The sequence below is a fragment of the Cupressus sempervirens genome, chromosome 9 (genome assembly GCF_028749045.1).
Source record: "Cupressus sempervirens isolate cs-2001-9-10 chromosome 9, ASM2874904v1, whole genome shotgun sequence".
In the NCBI taxonomy this organism is placed as follows: Eukaryota; Viridiplantae; Streptophyta; class Pinopsida; order Cupressales; family Cupressaceae; genus Cupressus; species Cupressus sempervirens.
Genome location: NC_143126.1, coordinates 626,934,339 through 626,959,040, shown reverse-complemented (window position 1 = coordinate 626,959,040; position 24,702 = coordinate 626,934,339). Strand labels below are relative to the sequence as shown.

The 24,702-nt window shown below is 36.2% G+C and overlaps 2 protein-coding genes across 3 annotated transcripts; both read right to left on the bottom strand.

Annotated features, from left to right (window-relative positions):
- Window positions 1–1,487: 1,487 nt before the first annotated feature.
- Window positions 1,488–15,289, bottom strand: LOC149540266 (uncharacterized). Of its 2 annotated transcripts, XM_089801410.1 has the most exons (10): window positions 14,858–15,289; window positions 13,621–13,686; window positions 13,429–13,499; window positions 12,389–13,180; window positions 12,029–12,128; window positions 11,771–11,947; window positions 10,762–11,634; window positions 8,005–10,648; window positions 2,143–2,249; window positions 1,488–2,050 (listed from the first exon to the last, which is right to left on the bottom strand). In XM_089801410.1, exons 1-10 carry the CDS (start codon window positions 14,904–14,906, stop codon window positions 1,680–1,682), a joined length of 5,250 nt encoding a protein of 1,749 aa, XP_089657536.1. In that variant the 5' UTR covers window positions 14,907–15,289; the 3' UTR covers window positions 1,488–1,679. The 2 variants fall into 2 exon arrangements, with proteins under 2 accessions (XP_089657536.1, XP_089657537.1); XM_089801411.1 differs by lacking the exon at window positions 13,621–13,686 and having other exon boundaries at window positions 14,858–15,034.
- A 3,598-nt stretch (window positions 15,290–18,887) lies between these two features.
- Window positions 18,888–22,632, bottom strand: LOC149540265 (uncharacterized). Its single transcript, XM_089802671.1, has 2 exons — window positions 21,929–22,632; window positions 18,888–20,931 (listed from the first exon to the last, which is right to left on the bottom strand). Exons 1-2 carry the CDS (start codon window positions 22,630–22,632, stop codon window positions 18,888–18,890), a joined length of 2,748 nt encoding a protein of 915 aa, XP_089658797.1.
- Window positions 22,633–24,702: the final 2,070 nt, after the last annotated feature.

Genomic DNA, 24,702 nt, shown 5'->3' with positions numbered 1-24,702 from the left:
TATTTTTTCAATATGAAAGAAGACTTATAGAATAAAATTAAAACCATTTTGGGTTGTCAGTGTTTTCTTACCTGGTTCTCGAACTTCGAACCAAACCCGAAGCATGTGGTTTGAAGTTGTTCAATTTTTTGGCCAGGTTCGAGCCAGATCGAACCAGCAGGCAAAAATTGGAACCCTGGTCAAACCAAGTTCGAACCGGTTCAAACTTCTGCAGGTCTGCAGGGGGGGAGGTACCCGCGCAACTTAGGTTTAGAGTGCAGTACTTCTATCACATGTTGCTAAACCATAAATGTAATTGTAGTCTTATGTCTTCCCTTTTGAAATGTCAGAATAAAGGCAAAAAAATCCTATGCCCCTCTATCAAGGTCTGAATTTCGTCTTTATCACTTCAATCTTGCTATATCTCCGCCCAAACAAATAATGGTGCACAAAGCCCCTACAGCTACGCCCCCCCACCTTGCCCCACCTTCTGCCAGCATAATAGACACCCCTGGCCCTAACAAGAAAAAGTGCATTAGGTATCCAGGGGTTAAAATTGTCTTCAAAGAAGGAACTCTTGAAAACCTCACTTCCAGTGTTACTGAAAATGAGTCCGGAGACCACAAACAAAAAGCCTCAACTCCTAGCCAAGAAAAGGGAAGAAAATGGCCCCTTCAGTGAAAAAGGCTAAATTCACCATCCACGAAGTTTTCTCTGAGGATGAGGCCGAGGAATAAACCATTACGAAGGAGAGTAGCCCTATAAGGTTGATGTTTTTAATATTCCTGGGGTTATGTTAATGTCTATCTTCCTTTACTTACACCCACTAGGCTGCTGTGTAACACGACAGCACCCTACCTCAGCTACTTTTAACATCAAAAACATAATTTACTTATAGGTGAGCAATTAATTGAGGAAATGTCTCAGATATTTGTGGGGCCAACAAGCGTGATATTTGTGGTGGAAATCAGAAATGGTATTCATAGAGAAGCTGCAAAAATTTCCACTAGAAGGTAATGAGATAATTCCCCCAACAGCTCCCACCATGGAAGTGCCAAAACCTCGAGGACAGGCCCGGCCCCCTACCATGCTTTCCCATAGAATTTCATAATATGGCTGGCTGTTAGGAATTTCAAACAAACACATTCACCAGATGAAAATTCCCCAACCAAGCAGCTTACAAGGCTCTGAAAAGGTAAAAACTAAAAGACTCATTTCTCGAGCATATTGGTAAAGCTCACACCTATAGTTGCAGTCATATTTGGAGGGAATCGATCTATATTTGAAAACACTTGAGAGGTACTATTCTGTCAAGAATTATTTGATTAGACAACAGAAAACACCCCAACCTGCTTGAATGCAACTTGTTATCATGGAAATTTCTTTGCTTTGCAACTAGATATAAAAATTGCATTAGCTTACAACCTCTGAAAAACAAGCAATTGCTATTCTCATGAAATCAAAATGACAGATACTAAATTAAAAAGGCAACTGGAAGACGGAACACATGACAGCTCAATTTGTACAATTTCTTATCTTTTGAAACAACTTTTACAACAAATAAAAGAATGATAAAGGGGCTGCATTCATGTTTGAAGGTCATGAACACCGAAAAACAATGGCTTGTTAAACAATCTGCAAGAGAATATTTACCTCAGCTTCAGAAGAAGAGTAAAAGCAACAGAGATAAAATGAGAAAGTCAGTCATCCAAACGATGAATTTCCCCCATCATAATGCGATTACTTGTAACCTTGAAACCAAGCAAAGAAGGGTCTATCTGCCTTCCTTTCTTTCCTTTCTTTTTCATGCCTTTTAATCCTTGGCCATCTGAATCTAATGCAGAAAAGTAATCATCTTTATTCCTATCTCTGTCTTGTTCCAGTTTCTTAGTGCTTTTCAATGTGTTTAAAAAGGACTTTTCACCTTCATTCCTCATTTCTATATCATTCGAAGACGGACTTTTCTGAAGACTAGCTACTTGTAAATTTTCTTTCCGTTGAAATGCAGAACCTTGTGAAGGCTTCACTGCAGGATTACTGCTTACATTTTCCATGGTACATTCTCCTGCTTCTGATCACAATAAAAAGAATTCCTCAGATATACTGATTGAAATCCAAAGTGGAAGAAGCCTTATATTTTAGTACTTGGGGCTGATGACTCACCATCTGATCCTTTATTGATAGTTTGTGAATTTTCCTTTGCCTTGAGCAAAGGTACGGTGACCAAACCTAGAGATCCAGAAGCTTTCACTGAAGGCTTGGAGTCTCCCCTGTCACCATAAAAAATAAAAAATCAGACTTGAAATAATATCCAGTTCAGTACGTAAACTCAAGTTTAATCACAAAGAAACAGTAACATATATTTACTACAACTGATGAACAATCCAAAAAGCCAGCTCAGACTATGTTTGTATCTAGTAAATTTTCATAGGTAGACATTCCGCACCAAGAGCCTGCATCCCCACCCTCCATGCCTTTTCGAGAACAACAAGATGTTAGCCGATGTCCCTTTCCAAACCCCCATATTCTCTTTCATTTGACAGGGCTATCTTATTTCAAAGCTACTTTAAGTGATGCATCGGCAATTGGACCCTCTTATGTCACCTCTGGCATAAATAGATTGTGTGACTCCCTCCTTGACAAACAGTACTCAAAAGTGAGCATATTGATGTAGCAGATAAGACCAACATATGTCACAACTGATGGTTCTTGTCATGGAGGAATTATAGTCAACATAGGCCATGCATTGAAAATACTTAGAAACATATTATTTGGACTCCGCACCATGTACATTCTTTGAACAATATGTGTACATTCTTTGAACAATGCTTTAAGTTTGAAAGACATTGACAAAATAAATTGGGTGAAGATAGAGTGCCAGAGGCTAGAAACACGCAAATGTTTGTATATAACCATCACACTTCACTTGCATGTGCTAGCTATGCAAAATTCAAAAAAAGAATTCTTCAAACTAATTGAGACTAGATATGCGAGCTATTTTATTTTTCTGGAGAGGATGTTGGATGTGCCAGATGTTCTACAATCCATGGTTGTTTGTGGAGATGGAAAAAAGATGGCTCAATCAAAGACAAATCAAGGGAAGGTGGAGAGAGAGTGCTCAAGGACAATTGGTGATATTATATTAGATAAGAAAAACAGTTTCAATTTGCACTCTTCATTTTTGCATTTAAAATGATAGTCTTAAAATATTAAATATTAACAGTGTTGATTTCATAATTTCTAATTTTTGAGGTTTTACATGCTGTATCAAGGGAAGGTGGAGAGAGAGTGCTTAAGGACAATTGGTGATATTATATTAGATAAGAAAAACAGTTTCAATTTGCACTCTTCATTTTTGCATTTCAAAATGATAGTCTTAAAATTTTAAATATTAACAGTGTTGATTTCATAATTTCTAATTTTTGAGGTTTTAAATGCTGTTTGGAAGCTTAATTGCTCTATTATATCACCTGATATGGGGGTAATCCAATATACAGATACAGGCTATTTATGCAGTAGAGACGTCTATGAGTCTTTTGATAGAATGGTTCATCAGATGAAAGAAAAGAACATAACAAGGATCCTAGATTGCAATTCTATGAGGAGAATGTTGCCCATTGTCAAAAAGAGGTGGGAATACAGTGAACACCCCACTTCATATGCCTGCCTGTGCTCCTAATCCGGAGTGGTATGTACCTAGACCTAGCTAAATGTTTCAAGAACAGTGCCTTCAATTTTTTGATCTTTGGCATCCTACATTCAGCAAAGTGGACGCTAGGACAGATAGGGCCTCTATTGCACAAGAAAACCCATCAAATGGTAGAAATTTCATTTGGACACACCAGAGCTGAAACAACTGCAGTGAGTGTTGGTTTATCTATGGGCTGCAGATAAGAATTGGTCCATCCATGGCTTCATCAACTCAATTAAAAGAAACAGACTTACCTTAAAAGAAAACCCATCAAATGGTTATGGTGATTAATGTTGTCAATTATTTTCTCTGTTCATGTATACCATCCTCCCTATTAAAATGTGCAAACTACTTCAACAATCAGCAGAGCAGAGTTTAGTGACAGTGGCATAGAAGAAAATGTAGTAAAAAGCTTGCTGCTAGTGTGGACACTGTTATGCTGATCAGTTGCATCAGTAGGAGAAAATATTTATATCTACTTCCAAGAGTGTGATTTTAAAAGCATTTGATTGATCTCTTTAGATTGCAAAAACCTCGAATCTATGTACATGTGATTTATTTGGTGACTACCAGACATCAACAAAAGGCCATGATACCAAAACAGGAAAAAAGAATTCTGAATAAGATTCATCAAAATCAACAAGGATAGTATCATCATTGCTCAACAGTTGCCAAGCAAGATTCCAACAAAAGAAAGCATACCCTTATCCTCAAAACATATAACATCCAAAAACATTTGATCATGGTAACTGGCACTTAATTATAAAAATCATACAAAATTGTTTTCCTGACAACTGCATGGATTTGAAGAATACCTAATCCTACATTCTCAACCCAGGAAAACAGAAGCTCCATGACCCAATTTACCATCCACTCAAAAAATTATGGTAAGAAGCATCGTAGTTGTTTGTTTTAAACTTTAAAAGCACAGCTACTAGATCCACCTTGACTTCATAAATTGTGAGCAACCTCTCACACGTGGCATCCCTACATCTCCAGATTTTCCCCATTTATTGTATTGCCATGACTCAGAGAGTCTAGGTGGATCACGAGTTGAGTCACCCCTGCCAAGTCACGTGGACTCTTACTCAGACTCGAACGAGTCATAGCAAGTTATGAGTCTCAATGTAACTCACCAAGTCCCGGTTATAGGACTTGACCAGCGGTAGTCTTCATTTTTGCTAAAAAAAGACATAGAAAATGAGTAGCCTAAGTTGTTTTTATCGAGTTGTACGTTGTACTACTACATGAATGCCATCTTCCCTAAGGCATTTGCAATTCCTTGAGTTTCTTGTGTTTTGTTCAACAAGTAAGAAATTTGGCAAGAAAAGATTTGGAAATTGCATTTTTTGGCTTTAACCATACTTTTTTGGCATCTTAAAAATTCAAGAAAATGATGCACCCTATGGAGTTTTAAGTGGTTTTGAAGGTGCTGTCCCTGCACACCATTAGGGGCACAACCCTCAACATAGAAAATGAATAGTATAAGTTGTTTTTATCGAGTTGTCTGTCATACTACTACATGAATGCCATCATTCCCTAGGGCAGTTGCAATTCTTGAGTTTCTTATGTTTTGTTCAACAAGTAAGAAATATGGCAAGAAAATATTTGGAAATTGCATTTTAGGGCTTTAACAGTACTTTTTTGGCATCTTAAAAATTCAAGGAAATGATGCACCTTGTGGAGTTTTATGTGTTTCTGAAGGTGCTACCCCCACACCCCATGAGGGGCACAACCCTCAACCCCTCGGTGGCTTTGCTCCCAAACCCCGCAAAGGGCACTGCCCTTTCATTGATGTTATAGCTGTGGGAGTTATCTCTCTCCTAGTTAAAAAATAAGTAAATATATTATTTAAGCCAACTCAACACGTAACGTCGTTGTTTTGTAACATCATCTTTTTTGTGACATCAAGGCAATGAAGGTTCAAGACAACGAAGGGTCTTCAATTTGCAACAGCAAGACAATGAAAGGTCAACACAATTTTATATATTCTTCAAGAAACTCATATGACTGCAGTTTGATATCTTTTGTTTCAAGGAGATTGATGTTAAGAAATTTCATTAGTGTTAGGTGCTATAATCATCATATCAGCTTAGCAATGTGATTGGTCAATTTGTAAATCAGTTTTCTGCAGTTTCATAAAAAAAATGATATTTCATGGCTGGGATTTTCTCCTTCAAGTTGGAGAGTTTTCCCAAGATAATTCATTGTATCTGATGTTGTATCTGATTGTGTCTTATTGTTCATTTATCTTGTTTGCTATATATCTTCATTACTGGTATGAAACATTAACACTTTGACCCCACTAGAGGCACTTCCCCTTGACCCCACTAGGGTTGTTGCCCCTAGACAACCATTTTATTTTTCAAGTACACTATTACTTTAAGTTTGCACAGTACGAGTCATTATCTATACTCTTTGCATTAGTCTTCCTGAATATTACCTGATGTATACTTGTCACCTGGAAGACAACTGTTTATGATGTGGCCTACCTATCATTGTATTCGAAAACATTAGTTACTGTCAGTGTATTAATTGTCCTTAATGTATGAATTGACTTAAGTACTTATGTGATCAATATATATTAATGTATGTGATCAAAGTAGCTCCTATGAATTAGATTCAAAGACTGATTTTGATTTTGTAAAGATGAGGCAGAAATATAGCAGCAGATCTGTTGTTTACATTTACACTATGTAGTTGCCTAGTTTTGACCTTTTCACATTATTGTACATGCACAATAATAATGGAAACTCAATTAATTAAGCATTGAAATTTTGTTATTTTGCATCTCAAATCCTGATTTGTCAAATCAGGTCTGATGTTTCATAATATGATTATGTTATGTTTATGGTCAATGCCTTCTAATATGAATATTTGAAATTTCCTATATTCTAGCCCCTACTATTTTGAAGGGAAACTGAAGGGGGTTACTGATGCCATTTAGTAGGCGGTATAGTTCTAGGTAAAGGGATTAAATAACAAGACTCATTGCGTCTTATTATTCCCAAGTTCCCACACTGCAATTTTTTAAAACCTTCCAAACACCCTTTCCACATTCTCCTCCATCACACTACTGTGAGTTCCTGCTTTTCATCAGGGGACTCGGCTGAGACCAATACAACTCTATCCATATTACGTCTATAATACAGTGACTCTGGAAAAGGTAAGATGATAATAGATTCAAAATTACCATATTTTTCGCTTGTTGACTCCTTAAAAAAGGAGTGTCATCCATTGACCATGAGAGACAGTTTTCCTGTTTCCTGCAGTCCCCAACCCACAAAATTGGTGGAACATGAATATCAAAAAACACATACACAAATTTGTGTGTGGTCTGTCTGTATGTATGTGGGTTAAAATGCATGATATATACACTCGCATGCATGCATTGCACAAACATATATATCTGTATGTGTGTATCATATACATGTGCACACACGTATATACATATATATTATATAGCTTTATATCTATACACATGAAATATAAGGATAATGCTTGCTTTTGGCTCTGCCTCATGTCAAACACAAACTTGATGTATGAACCCCATCCATAGATGCCTACAAGAGATTTCTTTCAATTTAACTTCACAAATTGTTCTAATATTTTACCCATGGGATGTGACCTTGTCGCCAAGCTAGAGACTAAATAAAATTATTCCGATCCACCTACACCCAGCACACATGCCCACTGTTAATCTAGCATAACACCAATGCCTTGTACAACAGAATGACAACTATCAGAAATCACAAGCAACCAGACAAAGAGGCAGTCAAAAATTGGTCTACTCCACAGGAACACTGCTCAACAGAATGCATTCACTGGCACAGAAGACTCTGGTCTTCATACCAAAAAATGGTCACCAAATGCATATTTTGGTAAATTTGCACTTTGACTGTTAATATAAAAGTGTACTTAATCTATTAAGTAGAAAGGGCCCGTGGTACATGCATCTTTGCAGTAAGAATGAGAAAACTGACAAATAGAAAAAGAGAAAAATGAAGAGCACATTAAAATAGAGTATCTCATTTGAATAAACAATCCTTATAAAAAGTTCAAAAGTGATTCTAAAACTCTATGAAATAGTAAAATGGTAGCTTCACAGAACATTACAATCAAAAAAAATTGAAAAAGAACATTTTTGGTTCCCTCTAACCTATGACAAAAACAAAGAGTACCTACAGTTAATAAAAGAGGAAGTGGGCAGATAATCACTCCTATCATATGAAGCTAAACTAAGTTCTTCACAAATACTATTTGCAGCAAGTAATTTACACAGCAAAAAAAAAGTCAAGTACTTTCATGAATAAACACAGAAGAAAGGTAGTTACCATTCAATGTTTGGAGCTTGTTCACCATCATTGGTAAAGGTCATTTGCCCATCAGAACTGTTTCTTTGAAAGCTTGATTGGCCAGCTTTATGAGAAAGTTCTGATAAGTTTGAAAAAGATGAAGAGTCTGTAACAGAATGCACAGATCCCATATGCTTACTTAGACCTGTGATCCACACTGGCAGGTCTTGTACATTTGGCAACGAAGAAGGGTCTGAAGTAGCAACTGTGTTTGTTTTGTTTGCCCCTCTAATTTTAGAACTCCTTTTTTTGTGTTTCTTTGATCCTTTGAGCTCAGAAATGTCATTGTCATCCTGTGCAGATTGGGCAATAGAATCAGAGTGTGGCAAAGACAATTCCAGCTCATCAACATTTGATGAATAAAATGGATCTTTTTTGACAAATTCATCCAAAGACATTTGACCATATCCACCATGTACAGGTGTAGCATTGCACGTCTGCATCTCAGATGATGACTTACAGGCAACAATATTGGATCCATCCAATGCCTCTTGGCCACCAACCCTCTCTTCATGGGTTTTATAAAGTGACTTGGACTGCATCATATAACCAATACTTGTAGGAGCAAAAGTTGCTTGGGATGGAATGGGGCTCACACCATCTATAGCCAACTCTTTGAGAACCTCAGACACCTCTTCGCTTGTATAATTTTTGGACAGTTGACCTGAAATTTCATACGCAGAATCAAAACCAGGACGAGATATATCTATTGAATCAACCTCAGACAAAATGTGCTGCCGTTGCTCTGGGGAAGTAGACAAGCCATTTCCAGGAGCTAGAGATGTGGACCCAGAATGAAGAGAGAACTGTGGAAGAAATGAATCATCCTGTAACTGTCTGTGTATATTGACGTTGTGTGAATTACTAATAGACCTTAAAGAATGATTCTCCTTAGAGCCTTCCTTGGATTGCCAATTCGCACTTCCTAGCTCCAACTTATGACCTTGATTCTCAATATTAAAATCTAAAGCCTGTCCTTGTTGCATAAAATAACCCGTTCCCTGAAAGCCAACATCAGAAGCATGTGCATTAGAGGGTTGCTCCCATCCTCTACTTGTTGCCTCTGGTTGTAAGGCTTGAAAATGCATTGGAAGAGGTCGAGAACTGTTGAGATTATTTTTGGACAAAATTTGCTCATCCTGTCCTGCCAGGGATACACCATAGAACTGTTCTTGCATTCTTAATTCTTGAAGCTGTTGCTTGAGAGATTGTGCAACATCCATGTTCATTAAAGACAAATCTGTTGGCCTTTCAAATGATAAGAAGTTGGGCTCAAGCATACCATGCAATCTACCATCAACAGAACGCTCATGACGGTCAACCTGCTCAAAAGGGTATCCTGATTTTGTATCTGCATTCAATGCTAAAGAATGTGAAGATTGAAAATTTGGAAAGTGTGAATTCGGTTGTTGTGTACTCAACATCCGCTGATGTGGCTGGTGTAGATCAAAGGGTTGCAGATTAGATGCTTGTGTCTGCACAAATTCACCAGACTCATCGACAGCCCAAACTCCACTAACACGTCTTTCGTCCATATATTGTCGTTGGGATGCCAAAGAAAGTTGGTGAGATTGTGACTCCTGTCTTCTCCGATGGAAAAGTTGCTCCAGCGAAAGGTTTCTATCCATGGAAATATTTGGTCTAAGCACAGACTGCTGATGTAGGTGGGCATCAGGCCTCAAGCCTTCCTGCCGTAATATAAGTTGATCTATTAAACCACTTTGAGATGGATGGAGGTGATTTTGTTCATAGCTAGGCTCATATAACTGTGAAAGTAAATGATCTGAGGATGTCTGATGAGATTGTCGTTGATGCTGCAAAAACATATGAGGATGGGGTATTTGTGCATGGGTGTGATGTTGCTGCTGAAGTAGCTGCTGCTGTGTCTGTAGTTGTACAGGGTTATGAGCTTGTTGCTGAAGATGCTGCAGCTGAAGCCTAGAGATTGTATCCAGCCCCATTGCAGACTGAGGCAGTGTGGGGCCAACAAGATGCTTATGGGATGGGAGCAAAGAGGGCTGCAGTATTGAAGGGTGCTGCAATAGTATATCATCGATGCTATGTCCTAAGCCTGAATTTGCAACTTGATTGTGCAACGCAGCTCCTGGTTGCATATGAAGCTGTCCAGGTGGAAGCACCTGATGCTTTTGACGTTGTTGCTGCTCCTGTTGTAAGTGGCGAAACAAAAGCTCAGCTTGTTCCATCTGTTGCATATTCTGATCAAATTGTGACAAATGATGTGCATCACTCTGAAACATCTCAGACCAAACCCTATCAGTAGGAACGTGAGAGCCAACACTAAATGATGGTTCCTTAGAAGAACGAAATAAGTCTTGTCGCTGATTATTAGTAAAAGATTGCACTTTTGGTGTCATGGGAACAGCATTGCCAGTAACAGAGCTACTGACCACTGAATCTGAAAAACCTGCTCTTAGATTAAGAAACTGGTCCCCTTCCTGTCCAGACCAAATTGAACCAAGAGCTTCTGCTACAGATTGCATAGGAACCTGATTATCATTTGCCTCAGTCCGGGGGAAGGCAGGTACCCTGGGCATCTCAACACTTCCAATAGGTTCTCCAGTAACGATTCCCCCTCCACGTCGAGTCATTCTCGCCAGACTTCCTGGAAAGCATAAAAAACAATTATATTGTTGAATGCAAAAGATGAATGAGGATCTCCTGAGTAGTGGTTCACTTTTTACTCTTTAAATCATTGTTTTGAAATAAAATAGTTACCTTCTCTGCCCTCCATTGCAGATGCCAAATGAGATTGTTTTTCCATATCAGCTAGTTTCTGTAAGTTGCTTTTCAGAGTGTCAGGAATATATCCTCCCAATACAGTAGCATCCTGTTCTAAAAAATTAGACTGCCCTGATAAACTGGATAACAATTTGTCCTGGTTATAACTAAAACCTGGGTTTTTGTTAGCATTATCGAACCCAACTTCCAAAGATGAGACAACTTGCCCACTTCTCAAAGACATTTCATTGGAGTTTCCAGCATCCTTATTAGAGCCAAAACCACCAGCTGCGCAGTTTTTTTGTCTTAAGTGTGGCATAACCTCGCCAAGGGCTTGAAATGGTGTTCCTTCAGAAGCATCAGCAAAGCATACCAGTAAATCTGTGCCAAAAAAACCTTGCTCAAACCATGAAATTATGTCTATTCCTAGAAAAGGTCCCTGAATTTCTCCTTGAGGATCCTTATAAAAAAGAGTTAGTTCCTCTGGGGCTAAACCTTGCTCTCCTAAACTTATGACTTTCTTTTTGAGCTGTTCCTCTTCCAAATCACATTCATCAAACACTTTGTCATCAAAAAACCTACTTGCATCAACCGGTAGACTAATACTCTCTGAAGTTAAATGAATGTCTCCATCAGGTGTTTCCTCAATTAATTTAGTCCGTGAAGAAAGATTCTTAGTAACATTGTCAAGACCTTTTCTGCTTTCACTTTCCAGTCTTGGATGCCTAACATCTGATCTTGTGATTTCCCCAACAGAAGGATATTCAGATGTTTCCTCCTTTAATTTTTCAACTCCGACTTCATGAGAAGTCGTCTTTGACACAAATGTTTCAACCCTGCTGTCATGCAAACTCAAAACATTGTCTGCTCCTGTTTAGCGAACAGTCAAAAGATTAAAACTTCATCAGCACAATAATCTGGAATAGACTGAATCTTTGCAAGTCTAAATCATGATTTTAAACAAAATTCCTACAAAATAAAAATGTATCCAATATGTAAAATATACCTCTACGATCTGCTATTGTCTCTTCAGAAATAACTGAATCTGTAATTTCTGCCTCATCTAAGTCGGGAAGCTGAACTTCGCACAAGTTTAATAATGAATCAGTAACAGCCTGAGGATCTGCAGCATAATCAGAAGAAGCCTGCTTGTTGCTATCAACCAATATATCCTCTGGGAAACCTGGACAGAATATTAATTAGGACAACTGTAGCACAATTACAAGCATTAAAAGACAGCCGAGTTAAAAAATTGCATCCATACCACTTCCCCTACAATAGTCCCTGCCAATTATATTGCTAGATCTACCAGAAACTGCTTCACAGCTTGTGATTTTTCCCTTGCGAATATCATCCAAAACAGCCTGAGGAAAAAATGAAAAGAAACCTATCAGATTGTTGTGCACAAATTTAGGGAGCCCCCAATGTCTTTGAATCTTTACCTACAAAAAACTTCATATTAAATGTGTAAATCCCTTTGTTTCAAAACTTAAATTGTATTTCTAGAACAGTGCTTCAATTATATTAAAAAAAGTTACCATCCCTGTAGACAATATAGAAACACCAAGTCCTCAGATTTTCCAAAAGTTAAAAATAACAAACCAAACCAATATCAGAATTTCACCTGCTCTTCTGTTTCCGGGGGAATAAATGCTAACGGCTCAATGTGATCAGATGATGTTATCTCAGAAACTTCAACAAATCCATCAGGAATACCAAGGGATGGTGAAAATGCTTTAAGCTCCCTGTATATATCAAGGAGTTTGCCTCTTGGATAGCAAAAGCCATCTGTAACTATAGAAGCACCAATTGGAGATTTCACAGGTAGATTACTAGCACTGCAATTAGAACGACCCCTGCCAAATACAAATCCAGAACCTCTTCCTCCTGAACTTTTGCGTGCATTATCACGTGAGTTATCCAAACGGAATCGAGGTTTCCAGGCAGGTACCTTATCCGAGTCACGATCAGTAACCAGGCGACTGCTAGAAAAAGGAACCTGTCTATCATGACCATCTTCCTTGTCCGTCTCACCCCGCTTCTCTCGGCGCACATCTTTTTCATTATCTTCGGGTCCCCACACTGTAGACCATTTCTTGTCACGACTGCCAGCATCTTGCCATCGGTCTGATAAATTTTTACTTTCTGCTGCTTCTCTCAGGGACGAATTTTCAGATCGACGGTCATTTTTCCACACTTCCGCTTCCCGATCACCATCCTTTCTACGATCTCTTCTGGACACTGCACTACTTTCTCTCTCCTCTTCACGCCAACGGCGCCCCCCATCATTTTCGACAGCGGTTGTTCGCCTCCAATCTTTCTTGTCAAGGGGTCCATCTCCTCGCCAATGCTCTTTCAGATTGGCATCAGAGCTTCCACTCTGATTCAAGCTATTTGCAGTTCGGGCTTCCTGAAACTAATTTAACAAAAAATAAAATAGTAAATAGCAAATAAAAGCAAACTCGAGTTGCATGCTAATCCATACGCATTCAAAGTGATGAAAAAAGGAAAAGCAAATCTTAGAATGTTTGCTGTTTTCATCTAGATTCTACTTCGCTGACCATCCAAGCTTAAAAATAAGCCAAAAAAAATCTTTGAAAACACTGGATATAGTTGCTACTTTACAAGAAGAATAGGTGCCACTAAAACGTGTAGCCTACATACCTTGCTCTCAGCAGTCTTTGAATGTAACCACTGGGGAGACAGGGGGATAACATTTTCAGAACCAGGAAAATCTGCAATGTAACTCCAAACATCAAACTCAAGAAGTAGGCCCACCAATCTATTTCATGTAAATGCATTCTAATTTCACCGTCATAAAGCAAATGAGGAAGCTTAAATGTTCCAAATACATACCTTTAGTCTCCATATCAAGGGAGTCCACTAGAAAAGCAGATGGGTCTACTGAGCTGTTCCGTCCATCTAAATTGAAGCACAAAAAAATAGAAGTTACAATTAAGAGATATCCCCCTCACCATTTATAGCACACAAATTCCAAAAAGACTAAAGTTTATAGAGAAATCCAAAGATACAAATAACAGGAATGGCTAAACTTAGCAAAGGAACCCCAAAAGTGGCCTAAGGCTTCAAATTTATACATTGGATGCTCTAATGCAACTCAGCAAAAAGTGAAAAATTTTACTCTTTGCAGTGGCTGCCATGGAGGGCAGTGAAAGTTAAAAGCACCTACTACTGAAGTTCAACTGACAAGTGACTATCAATAGCAGAGCTGAAAAATTCACATAGGACCATCCCACTGCAAAGACTCCCTAAATTTAATTAGTATTCCCACTGATAAAAATTTTGAACCTCACTTCCCAAAGATCAATAATAAGCATAAAACATAGGTTACAGTTTTAAAGCGTTAGACCTGTTGTAATAACACTTTCTGATTTTTCCACCTTGAAATGGATGACCACTAGGTGCTAAAAAGAAAACGCTCAAAAAAAATAGGTTACATATATTTACTACATGTTGAGATTCTACCCATTGTTCACTCCAATTTAGTCAACCCAAGAGTACGAAGAATGTAGAATATGGATCGTGGCATCTATTTACTCCATGCCGACCCAATGAGTGTAAATTTAAGTTTACGGCAACCGAAAATCTCATTGAAAGCGTTCTACAGTTTTCTTCTCTCGCAGATTGAGAAAAGGTAAGAATATAGATCAGATTTAGCCGTTCATATAACTTGTGGAGTGAAGAATTTTCCTTTATTATTTAAAACGGATAAAGACAGCAACTCGATAGGAACTCAGGGCTTAATTAGATTCAGAATGCAAAACGTCCTCTCTCGTCGCGAGGTCAAATATATAAAGAGAATAATAGAATTCCCTCAACTTTATTTTTCAGTTCAGAAGTTGCTAGGGTTTGTGCAACGAGAAAAAAGGCTAATTATGTAGAAACAAGATTTCCAAAAGTAGATTTTCATGCTTAACGATCTGAACCCAGATCGCGAAATCTACAACCATGCGCAAATTAAACCAAACATAGACAAGACAGGAACAGATCGTACTTGGCAAAAAAGCAAGCTATCAAACACACGAAAACATAAACGAAAAGAACGAAAGAAAAAGCTTAGAGTGAAAAATACCTCTCCCGTTCCGGATTTCTTGTAGAAGATCACGCTTTTCATCGGCCATTTTTACTCGGAGAAAAAATGTGAGTAAGAGTTATCAATGCAGACTACGCGTTCCTATTTTGCTATCTGTGAGATGCAATTACCTCAGCGCGTGAAACGGATGTCAAATTCAGACTACAGGCGATGAAGGGGCGCATACAGCCATGACCCCGACAACATAAACTCGAAATATATGCGACAAGGAAATTGCGATGGAATCAGAGCGGGAAGGAGAGATTAAACACCATGGTCGATCGAGATTAAACAGAAATCAGCAATCGCAGGGTTAAGAGGCTAGTTCAGTCACGGTACGAAGGGAGGAGGGTTTGTGCACTTCGCGATATACCTACTCTCGTTTAGGGAAACATCAGGATGAAGACGATACAACGTATGTTAATAGAATGTGGAGCCCTCCTCAAACAATTCATCACTCAATTTATATGATTGTGTTACACTTGCCGAACAAATAAATGTTTGCTAAGGCTCGCTGTGTCCTTTTAATTGTCGATCTCCATCGTTTGGAGAAATTTGAATCTTGCAAGGAAAGCTATAGGCCTCCAAGAGTGTTGTTTTTCAGTGTAATTAGAATACTAATTTAGTAGAAAGCTTAGTTGTTGTTGTTTATTATTATTATTATTATTATGAGTTTGTAGTCCCTGAATAAGTTTAATTAACATAATCATGATTTTTTATTAATATCTTTATTAAGTTCAGGATTTATTATTATTATTATTATATTAATCATTGTATGGCTAGGGATTTGATCACTTTTATTATTATTATTATCATTATATAGTTAGGGATTTGATCACATTTGCATAAATAATTAAGATATTAAATGCATGTAATGTAATTAATGTTACTTTAAATTTATTAGAGGGGTTTGTAATTATAACAAGGACGCAAAGCGTCAAAGTTCCTGCCTTAGTATAGTTTTTGCATATGACATGTAGCAGTTTAGATAGTGTTTTATACATTGGATATGCAATAGGATAAAGCAAACTATGCAATTTTTATTGTATTTCAATAATAATTTACATTAGCAAAGCATGTACTCAATTATGCTATGCAACTTGATAGAGAAAAACTATGTCTTATAGCATATCAATGCATACACATTATTTCATTATACATACATGACACAGAGAGTGTACTTGGGTATGAAACTCATGCGTATACATTGTTTGATTGCACACCTTTCTTTGTATTGACTAGTGTCTTTTGTAACTACCATTAATTGTAGCTTGATATGTCATTATAGCTATGCATGATACCTGCAAATTCCATTTTGTGCATGTTAGTATATTGTAACTATGTCTCATAATAAGTTGCTTTTAATATTTTAAATAAATGCTAATTTGTGACTAGTCATGTTTACCTTTTGTTCTAAGAAATTGTTCAATCTCCATTTGTCACAACATGATTGATGGCATTGTTCTGGTTTAATGTAAATTGACCTTTGACGGTGAAATCTCGAAGGATAAAGATGAACTTTGATTTGTCTTGTCTGTAGTCCTCAACTTTTGTGTCTTTTAGGCTTGGTAATAGTCGTTCAACAATGCACTTGTCTATTGAAGACTAGATAATTTGTTTGTTTTCAGTTGTGATGATAGTCTTTAGGTATAATGAATATACATATGGAACCTCTTGATTGCATCTATTGCAATGAGTTGTTTTGTCTTCTAACATTCCACAGTCCTCAAATTTTAAGTTGCATTGGGAACAAAATGCATGAAATGGATTTGTGAATGCGTTGGCTACTTTGAGAACTCCATCAACCTGCAAGATATGTTTTGATATTAATGTAGCTTGTGTAAGAATTAATTAATAGTTGAAGTGTTGAATTATCTAAGTTTGCTTACCTGTAGTGTTGTTTGTAGCAATGCATTCAAGGCATCCAATGTTCTCTTGTCTTTTAGTGTACAGATGTATGTAGCAACCCCTGTGCGAAATGTTCTATCCATGTCATTTCATCGTACAATGTTTCTAAACAACATTGCAGGAGTCTCACCTCTTTGTAATTGGATTGCTATTTGCATGGATTCTTCTTGGAATGCAGAGTTGATTTGTAGCTAGTAATTGACAAAACAATTTTATTTTTTACTTTTAGAACTTTGTACTTAATAGGAACATGACTACTATACATGTTGCATAAAAAGAAGAAGTATTTGGTGTGTTTTTCACCTGTACTTTGTCATCATCATTATTTTCATCTTTTATGTCAACAACATATTGGGAGCCAGTCTATCGTCCTACAACTACTAATGCACCTATTGTACCAATGGCATAGGTACTTGTGCTTGTGAGTAGCTGTTTGATTGTGGAGCTTGGTATGAATTTGTATTCTTGGCAAAGTTGCGGTATAGTTTCAATTGTGCTTGAATCTTGGAGTTTCAAGATGCAATCTGAATCTCCACGGTCAAAGGTTGTTTTGTGTCCTAGTTGAAATCCTGACACTATAATGGATGTTCCTGGAACTATCTTGTGTTTGTACTGTTGTACTAAGTTCCCTGTCACATTCAAAGTTATTGTCATTTCTCCTTTAGAGTCTGTCAAGTCTGCACGTAGCACCTCTCGTGTTTTGTTTTCTCTATCTAGTGTTGTTGTATATACGACAAGTATGTCTCCTTCAAAATTGTTTCCTGCTTTTCTTGCATTCAAGTCTTCAATTGATATTGCATTGGGGTTTCCTAGTTTTGACTTGCACAAAGTATTATGGTGTTAGTCTAGAATTGTAGTGATTTGATATTTAACATTTCTTCAAATACTAGAAATTCATGTATTGATTTGTTATTTTTCATGTGAGAATTCATGTTATTGGAAATGAGAAAAGCTCAGTACCTTTTTGTTGTTTGCTCTTGCTTGACATGTGTTCCCTTTCCTGTTCTTTTGCTTCCTTCCATTATTGTGCTGCACAAAAATGTAGAACATTGAAATATATACCATTATATTAGAGTTATTGTCTTTGATACATAAAACTCTTAGGTGTAAGATGTATTTGAATTCTTGTATGTGTTCTTCTATTTAATTTTGTGTTTGGTTGTCTATGTATTAGCAATCTAGAGTGGAGTATGGAACCTTATGAATGTAGCAAGGTGATCAGTCCAGTATGCTTCTGCTTTGTAACAACAACATATATTACTTGAGTTTGTCCAAATGTGATCAATTGATGGATTGTATACATTTTGTGTTTTTTCTGTGATGTAATTCATGTTGTGTTATTGCATATATTTTTGAAGATTTTCTTTCTTAGCATTTCTTGTTGACATATCAATATTGAAATCACCTACAATGTATAGATTAGTCATTGGTTTGACATATGCAGTGACTTGTTGAATAATAGTGGCATATTCTTCAATGGGTGTGTTAGGTCTTGCATAAACATTACATATATTTAGTTCATTATTTTTTATCAAAGTTGTTATTGTAATAGATTCTATATTTGTTGTGTTATATTGCTTTATCTTTGAAATGACTAGGGTTTTGTTGGCTAGTGTCATTATACCATGTATGTGGTAGGCATTGAAGTTGTTGAAATGTTGGAATTTATCATTTATTTTAGGGATTTCCATGTGTACTTCTTGAATGCACATGATGTCAAATGACATTAAATCATAGTCATTAGTTATATCATTTATGTGAGGCTTTAAACTACGTGTGTTTAGTGTGCATAATATCATGGATGGTGTGTTATGAAACATGTATCATCATTCTCGAATTTCCATTTTGCACTTGATTCTAGGCAGGACATTTCGAGATGGATTCTCTCTTTGATTTTAAAATTTTTTGGTGTGAGAGGTTTTAAAAGGAATAACGAGTCAATTGTTTTAGTTCGTGATAGTGTTGTGTATGTTAATCCATGTTGTCTAATGCTTGTGGGGTTGAAAGCCATTACGTCCATTGTAAGTCCTTGTGACCTATGTATTGTTCTTGCACATGCTATTTGTACAGGGAATTGTTTTCGTACAATAATTTTATTTTTTACTGATGCCTTTTGGATAGGTCAAATAATGCGTAGTATCGATACCCAGTCATTTTCAATTTTTTCTGTATAGCATTGTACGAGTTTCTTGCATTGTTGTTGTCCAATTGTATTGTCATTAAATCTTATCCAAACTATGTCAAAATCATTATATTTTGTGTATGCTTTGAATATTCCATCTGATCCATTTACTAGACCATCTTTTGTGTTGTAGTTTCCTGCATATAGTTCTACCAAAATATTTGGTTTGAGATGAATTTGATGTGGAAGTGAAATTGTTCGTGTGTGTAGGTGTAATGCATTGTTATTTTCATCATGTTCATCAATGGCATTGAGGATAGTCATTTCACCAGGAACTATTGCAAGCATTTTTGTATTATGAGCATCGACATCGATTCTTCTATAGAAAAGGAATGGCAGTGTTGGGTCTAATGGTGGTTTTCTCATGCATTGTTCATTGATATAGTGCAAATCTTCATTTATTTGCATGCCTATTCGTATTTTGTTGAGAACAGTAATGAATTTTTCATCATTTTGCCTTATTGTACGTGTTAACGAATAACATTTAACATTGTCTATCCAAAAATTGTAAGGCATCAATTCTGACATAGTTGCTTTATTTTCAAATACGACTGCATCAAGTACTGGTTGTGCTTGGTACAAGTCTCCACAAAAAATTATATCGACGTTTCCAAAGTGTACGGTAGGCATTTGCATTATCTCACACAATCGTTTGTCAATGTAATGTAGGAATGTTGCACCAACTAATGATATCTCATCAATGAGAAGTACACGTAATTGATCATAGTGCTTTGACATTGCATCTAATATGTCGCTATTGAGTGGCAAGAAGTCAGATGTGATAAAAGGTATGTGGAATGCTGAATGTAATGTGACTCCACCTACATTGTGTGCTGCCTTTCCTGTGTAAGCTGTTATTAGGCCTTTTGGTTTGTTGGGATCACTGTCGATGTACTTATTGTAGATCTGAAGGAGAGCTTGGTATATAACTTTTGCAGTGAAAGTCTTTCTAGTTCCAGCTCCGCCTGTCAAGAATAGATGCAATGGGTTCTTGTTGTTTTTAATTTTTTTTTTAACAATATCTTTGACGATTGCTTGTTGTTCTCTGTTTAGCATTTGCCTCAATTTGTAGTACTCATCGTTGTCCATAATTTGTGGATGGTGGCTTATTTCAAAAGTGTTATAACGTATGTTGCTTTGTATCTTTTGTACCTTGTGTTGGATGTCTTTTTGTATGTCATATTGCTCAATTTTCTCGTGTTTGTTGACTGTGAGGGTTTGGCTATCCATTTTGTCATTTTCAGTATCTAGATCCTTGATTTCTTTTTCCATGTCACCCCATGCAGGAGCTGTGTTATGGTTAAACTTTGCTTGATTTGTTATGATTATTTTTTGATAGTATAAATGTGCTTGTTCCCATGATGTAAAACTTTTTTTCAATGTGCTCTCATTGATTGTAAATGGAACATAGAGTATTAATTGTTCTCTACAATAATTTTCTAGGTCCATGTGTTTGCTGAAGTTGATAAATCGTATTATACTCGATTTTGCTTTTTGTGTGTATTTTGTGCCCTTTTTGCTATACTTGGAGACAAATTCTGCAAGGCATATGCTATGAAGGATTGGAGATCGACTTAAATAGTAGTCCACTAAGGATTTTGAGAGAACATTTTCAAACTCATCAGGTTCTTTAAGCAATTCTTTATTGCTTTTTATTATAAATGTGTGATTGTGATCATCTCTTGTGTCTATGAATATGCACTTTCTTGAGCTATGATTTAGTGAAAGTGATAGAACTATGTGTACTGCTTGTTGTGATGACATTTGTTGTAAATTTAGTAGTGCATTTCCTAGCTTTGTTATCATTCGTATTGCATCAATACTATCTTGTTTGTGGTCATTACGTATTCTTTTAAATGTATTTGTCATTGTTTTATCCACTTTTGTCATGTATGAGCTACAATACATTGCTGCAGCATATGCGTTCAGTATAAATTGTGCATCAGTATTCGCTCTCCATAATTGTGGAATTCTCTTCGCAAAGCTGTTGTTCCAAATTTTTGATGGCTTTCGTCACAAAAAGAGCGTTGATCGTTGTAGAGTTGATCTTAGAGCCAAGATATATTCTTCTTCATTTGTTCCAATTTCATCTAAGAACATTTGAAATGTGTATGACAGGTCATAGTTTGCCTTTTCTAATATTGCAAAGATACTTGTTGCTTTTGAACTTATTGCTTCATTCTTCTCTGACAATGGTTCAAGTATTACTATCCTTTGGAGGGGTGGAAAAGGAAAATTATATATGCATGAAATATTTCTTAGTCTTCTACATCGCTTTGTGTGGTGGTGCTTGTGAATTGTACGAAGACTAGGCTCTATATGTTCAGTTGCACAAGTAATGTACTTGTCAATAAAGTCTATGATGGATGTATTGCTATCTGTTCCATATATTGGTGCATTTTTTTACCCAGAGTAGGAAATGATCATGTTCATTTCCTCGATTTTGGAATTCAGTTACAAAGAAGTAATCCACAACATTTCCAAAGAACGATTCATCAATTAAAATTAATTTCTTCATTGCATCTATTCTATGCCTATAGTATCGTGCACAAGTCACTAGGTCTTTCTTTATCAAATTGAATTTGTCACCTTTTGTTTCATACTCTTTTTGTTGTTCAATTTTTGATTGATGCACATTGTGCAATTGTTCGAGTGCAGTTAATAGTGGATCCCAATTTTGTTCTGCACTAGTAAAAGTAACAAAAAAAGTTGGAGGCCCTAGTTGGCATATCATTGCAAAAACATTCTTCTTAAGTTGGTGTACGTAGTCTAGTGATATTCTTATTCTTTTGAAGTAAACATATCCAATGTCTGATTTGAGAATTCTTTCCAAGTTGGGTTTTTGCTTAACATCTTTTGCTTGTAATTTGCGTCCTTTCAATTGTCCCTTTCATATTCTTATCCACATTGTAGAGAGTACCTGTTGCACCAATATCTTGATAGTCTTGAAGAATATATTTGTCATGTGGTATGCAAAGTACCTTTTTGATTGTAGGAGTTCCCATCGTGCAATCTTTTGGTAAGAAAATCTTTGAATGATGTCTTCGTCACGTGGTTTACCAAAGAATAATGTGGGAAAATTCATTTCTTCAGCATATTTGTCTTTGAATATTCCAATTGGGTGGTGCTCTTGTGCAGGTGCGACGTCAATTATCTTGTCTTGCATTTTATGTATCGATCTAGATTCAGTGAATCCATGTACCAAGGTTTCTGAAGGCTCATTATGTTCTTCATCATTGTCTGACGGTGTTGCATTTTCACTGAATGGATAGGATGTTTCATCATTGCAACTTGCATATGTCCTTTCATTCTCAACATTAATCTCAAGAGCTTCTTTCCAATCTTCTTTTATTTTAACATTTTCCATTATGTATAGTGGTGTACTTGTGAGTTTTGAGAGCGCTTGCATCACTACATTTGGCCGCACCATTCCTATTTGAAATGCATTTTTGTATTCTAGTCGCCTTTTGAGAGCAACGACAATAGTTGTTGTGCTATTGGTTATTTGTGGTAGTGCATTTTGTATGATATTCATGTTCACAGGAACATTGATAATAGAACCTGTCAATCCCATTTGTGATCTTTTGTATCCTAATTCCCATATTTGAGCAAATGCAATTCTCACTGACACTAGTTGTTCTTCTAGTTGTGACAATATTTGCACATCTTCTATTGGTTCATTCATTCTAATATTTTTTGGTGTACTATATGTTGGGAGCTTGAAGTGTTTCAATGCAAACAAGCATGTTCGACAGATGAAATTATTTGGCACTTCATATTTTATTTGTGTCAAAGTATAATAGTTGTTCTTTTCTTTTTGTTTCATTGGTTTGATGTCTTTCATGAAACACAATAGTTGACAAATTGAGCATGTGTGTTTTGGTGTATCCTGGACTGTTGTTTCAAATATCTCTATTGGTGACAATCCAGTTTTTATTTTTTTACCAGATGACACTGTCCTGCCTCTTTTTTTTGTTCTTTGGATTCTAGATGTGCATGTTGACTTATTTTGAGTGTTCTTGCTCCGATTTGCATTATTTGTTGTATTATTTTGCGTATCTCTAATAAATTTCTTAAGATGACATAGTCGAAGTGCATTTGTTGTATTTTTTATAGTATTACTTGGAGAATCTCTGATAAACCTCTTGAGGTGACATAGTCGAAGTACATGATTTCTATTAGGGCTCTCTAGTTTGATATTTTTAATGTGCACCTTGTCATGTCCTACATTATTTTTGTTTGCAACTTCTACAATGTGTTGTGCGTTATGCTCTTTTATAAATCTCTTCAGTTTGTTGTACTGCATTTGTGCTCGATGAATGACTCTTTCTGACTGTAATCTTAGTAGTGGTTCAAAGTGACCAGCAGTAGGATTTGTATCATGAAAGAGGATTGAGTATGCTTCTTCTTCTGTTGATTCATTGAAGTGTAAGTACTTTCTTCTTGTTGTTGTTGACCAAATGCATATTTGTATTTTTAACCACTTCGATAACCAATGAATGCAGAATATATCTCCCCATAGTCTGACTTCTCCATTGTGTATGTTTTGCTTTGCAGAAAGTCGCATTCTACGCAAATATGTTTTTGGATCATGTACTCGATGCAATTCGTATAGAGTTTGTGGATGAAGTTCTGTACTATACGAATGCAATGCTTCTGATTCACCTTCTTGTTTGCATTGTAAGAAGTAATCAATGGTTCCATTTCTTAGCTCAAGTGATGTATATCTATAATTTAGTAGGAATTCCAAGGCATCAAATAAGCAGTCTCCTATGTTGTACTTGAATGTTGGTACTCTGCATAGTCCTTCATTCTCTAGTGCAATGTCAATATTGCAAGTTCTATCTTGATGTGTTGGCTTGTAATGCTCTAAGTCTATAATTTCTATTTGATTTTGTATCATTTTATGTTTCAAGAAGGACTAGCACCACCTTGGTTTTCGTGTCACTTGTATACTTACACTGTTTCTTTTCTACATGCGGATATTGCTTTCCTGCATGACAAGATGCATCTTTTCAATATACTATTTTTAGTTATCTTGGATTATTTACTTTGATTTTTCTATTCTTTAAAATTACACTTCACATAAGAAATTATACTATACATTGTAATATGTAGTCCCATTTTTTTAGAAGTATCTAGTATGGAACAATTCAACTTTCATAGAATGATTTAGATTTGCACTATGGTTGTCATGACAAGAAAGTGTGCTTCCACATTGATATTTTTATAGAGGAATAATTTTATACACTATCTGACAATGATAAATGTAACTTGAAGACATGTAGGCCATACAAAAACTTGTACTTCTATCTACTATTGCATAGTAAAAAAAGATATATTATGATACTAGAACAGAAAACACATAACATGTTGCATCATTAGAATTCCTTGATGAAATATTCAAAAAACAACATGCTAATACTTTTATAGAGGAATAATTGCATGCACTATTTCACAATGATAAATGTAACCTGAAGACTAGGCAGTACAAAAACTTATAGTTCTTATCTCTTCTACTATAGCATATTAGAAAAATATATATTATGATACTAGACTAAAACACACATAACATATTGCATCATTAGAATTCCTTGATGAAATATTCAAAAAACATAATGCTAATAGAAAATACAAGTAGCAAATACAAACATTGATACTCCTCTTGTTTTTTGGTCATGTCTCCATGTTATCTTTATGTTTTTTTTCATGTTTCCTCTTCACATTGCCACCTCAATATTAAACAATCATTGAT

Bases quoted from the DNA above. Each gene is read 5' to 3' on its own strand.
- LOC149540265 (XM_089802671.1), bottom strand. From the start codon at position 22,632: ATGAATGAACCAATAGAAGATGTGCAAATATTGTCACAACTAGAAGAA. The intron at 20,932-21,928 runs GTACTTTGCATA...TTGGAACAACAG, and splicing joins GAACTCCTACAATCAAAAAG to CTTTGCGAAGAGAATTCCAC.
- LOC149540266 (XM_089801410.1), bottom strand. From the start codon at position 14,906: ATGGCCGATGAAAAGCGTGATCTTCTACAAGAAATCCGGAACGGGAGA. The intron at 11,635-11,770 runs GTATATTTTACA...TTCGCTAAACAG, and splicing joins GACAATAGCAGATCGTAGAG to GAGCAGACAATGTTTTGAGT. The intron at 2,051-2,142 runs GTGAGTCATCAG...TATTGTGATCAG, and splicing joins TATCAATAAAGGATCAGATG to AAGCAGGAGAATGTACCATG.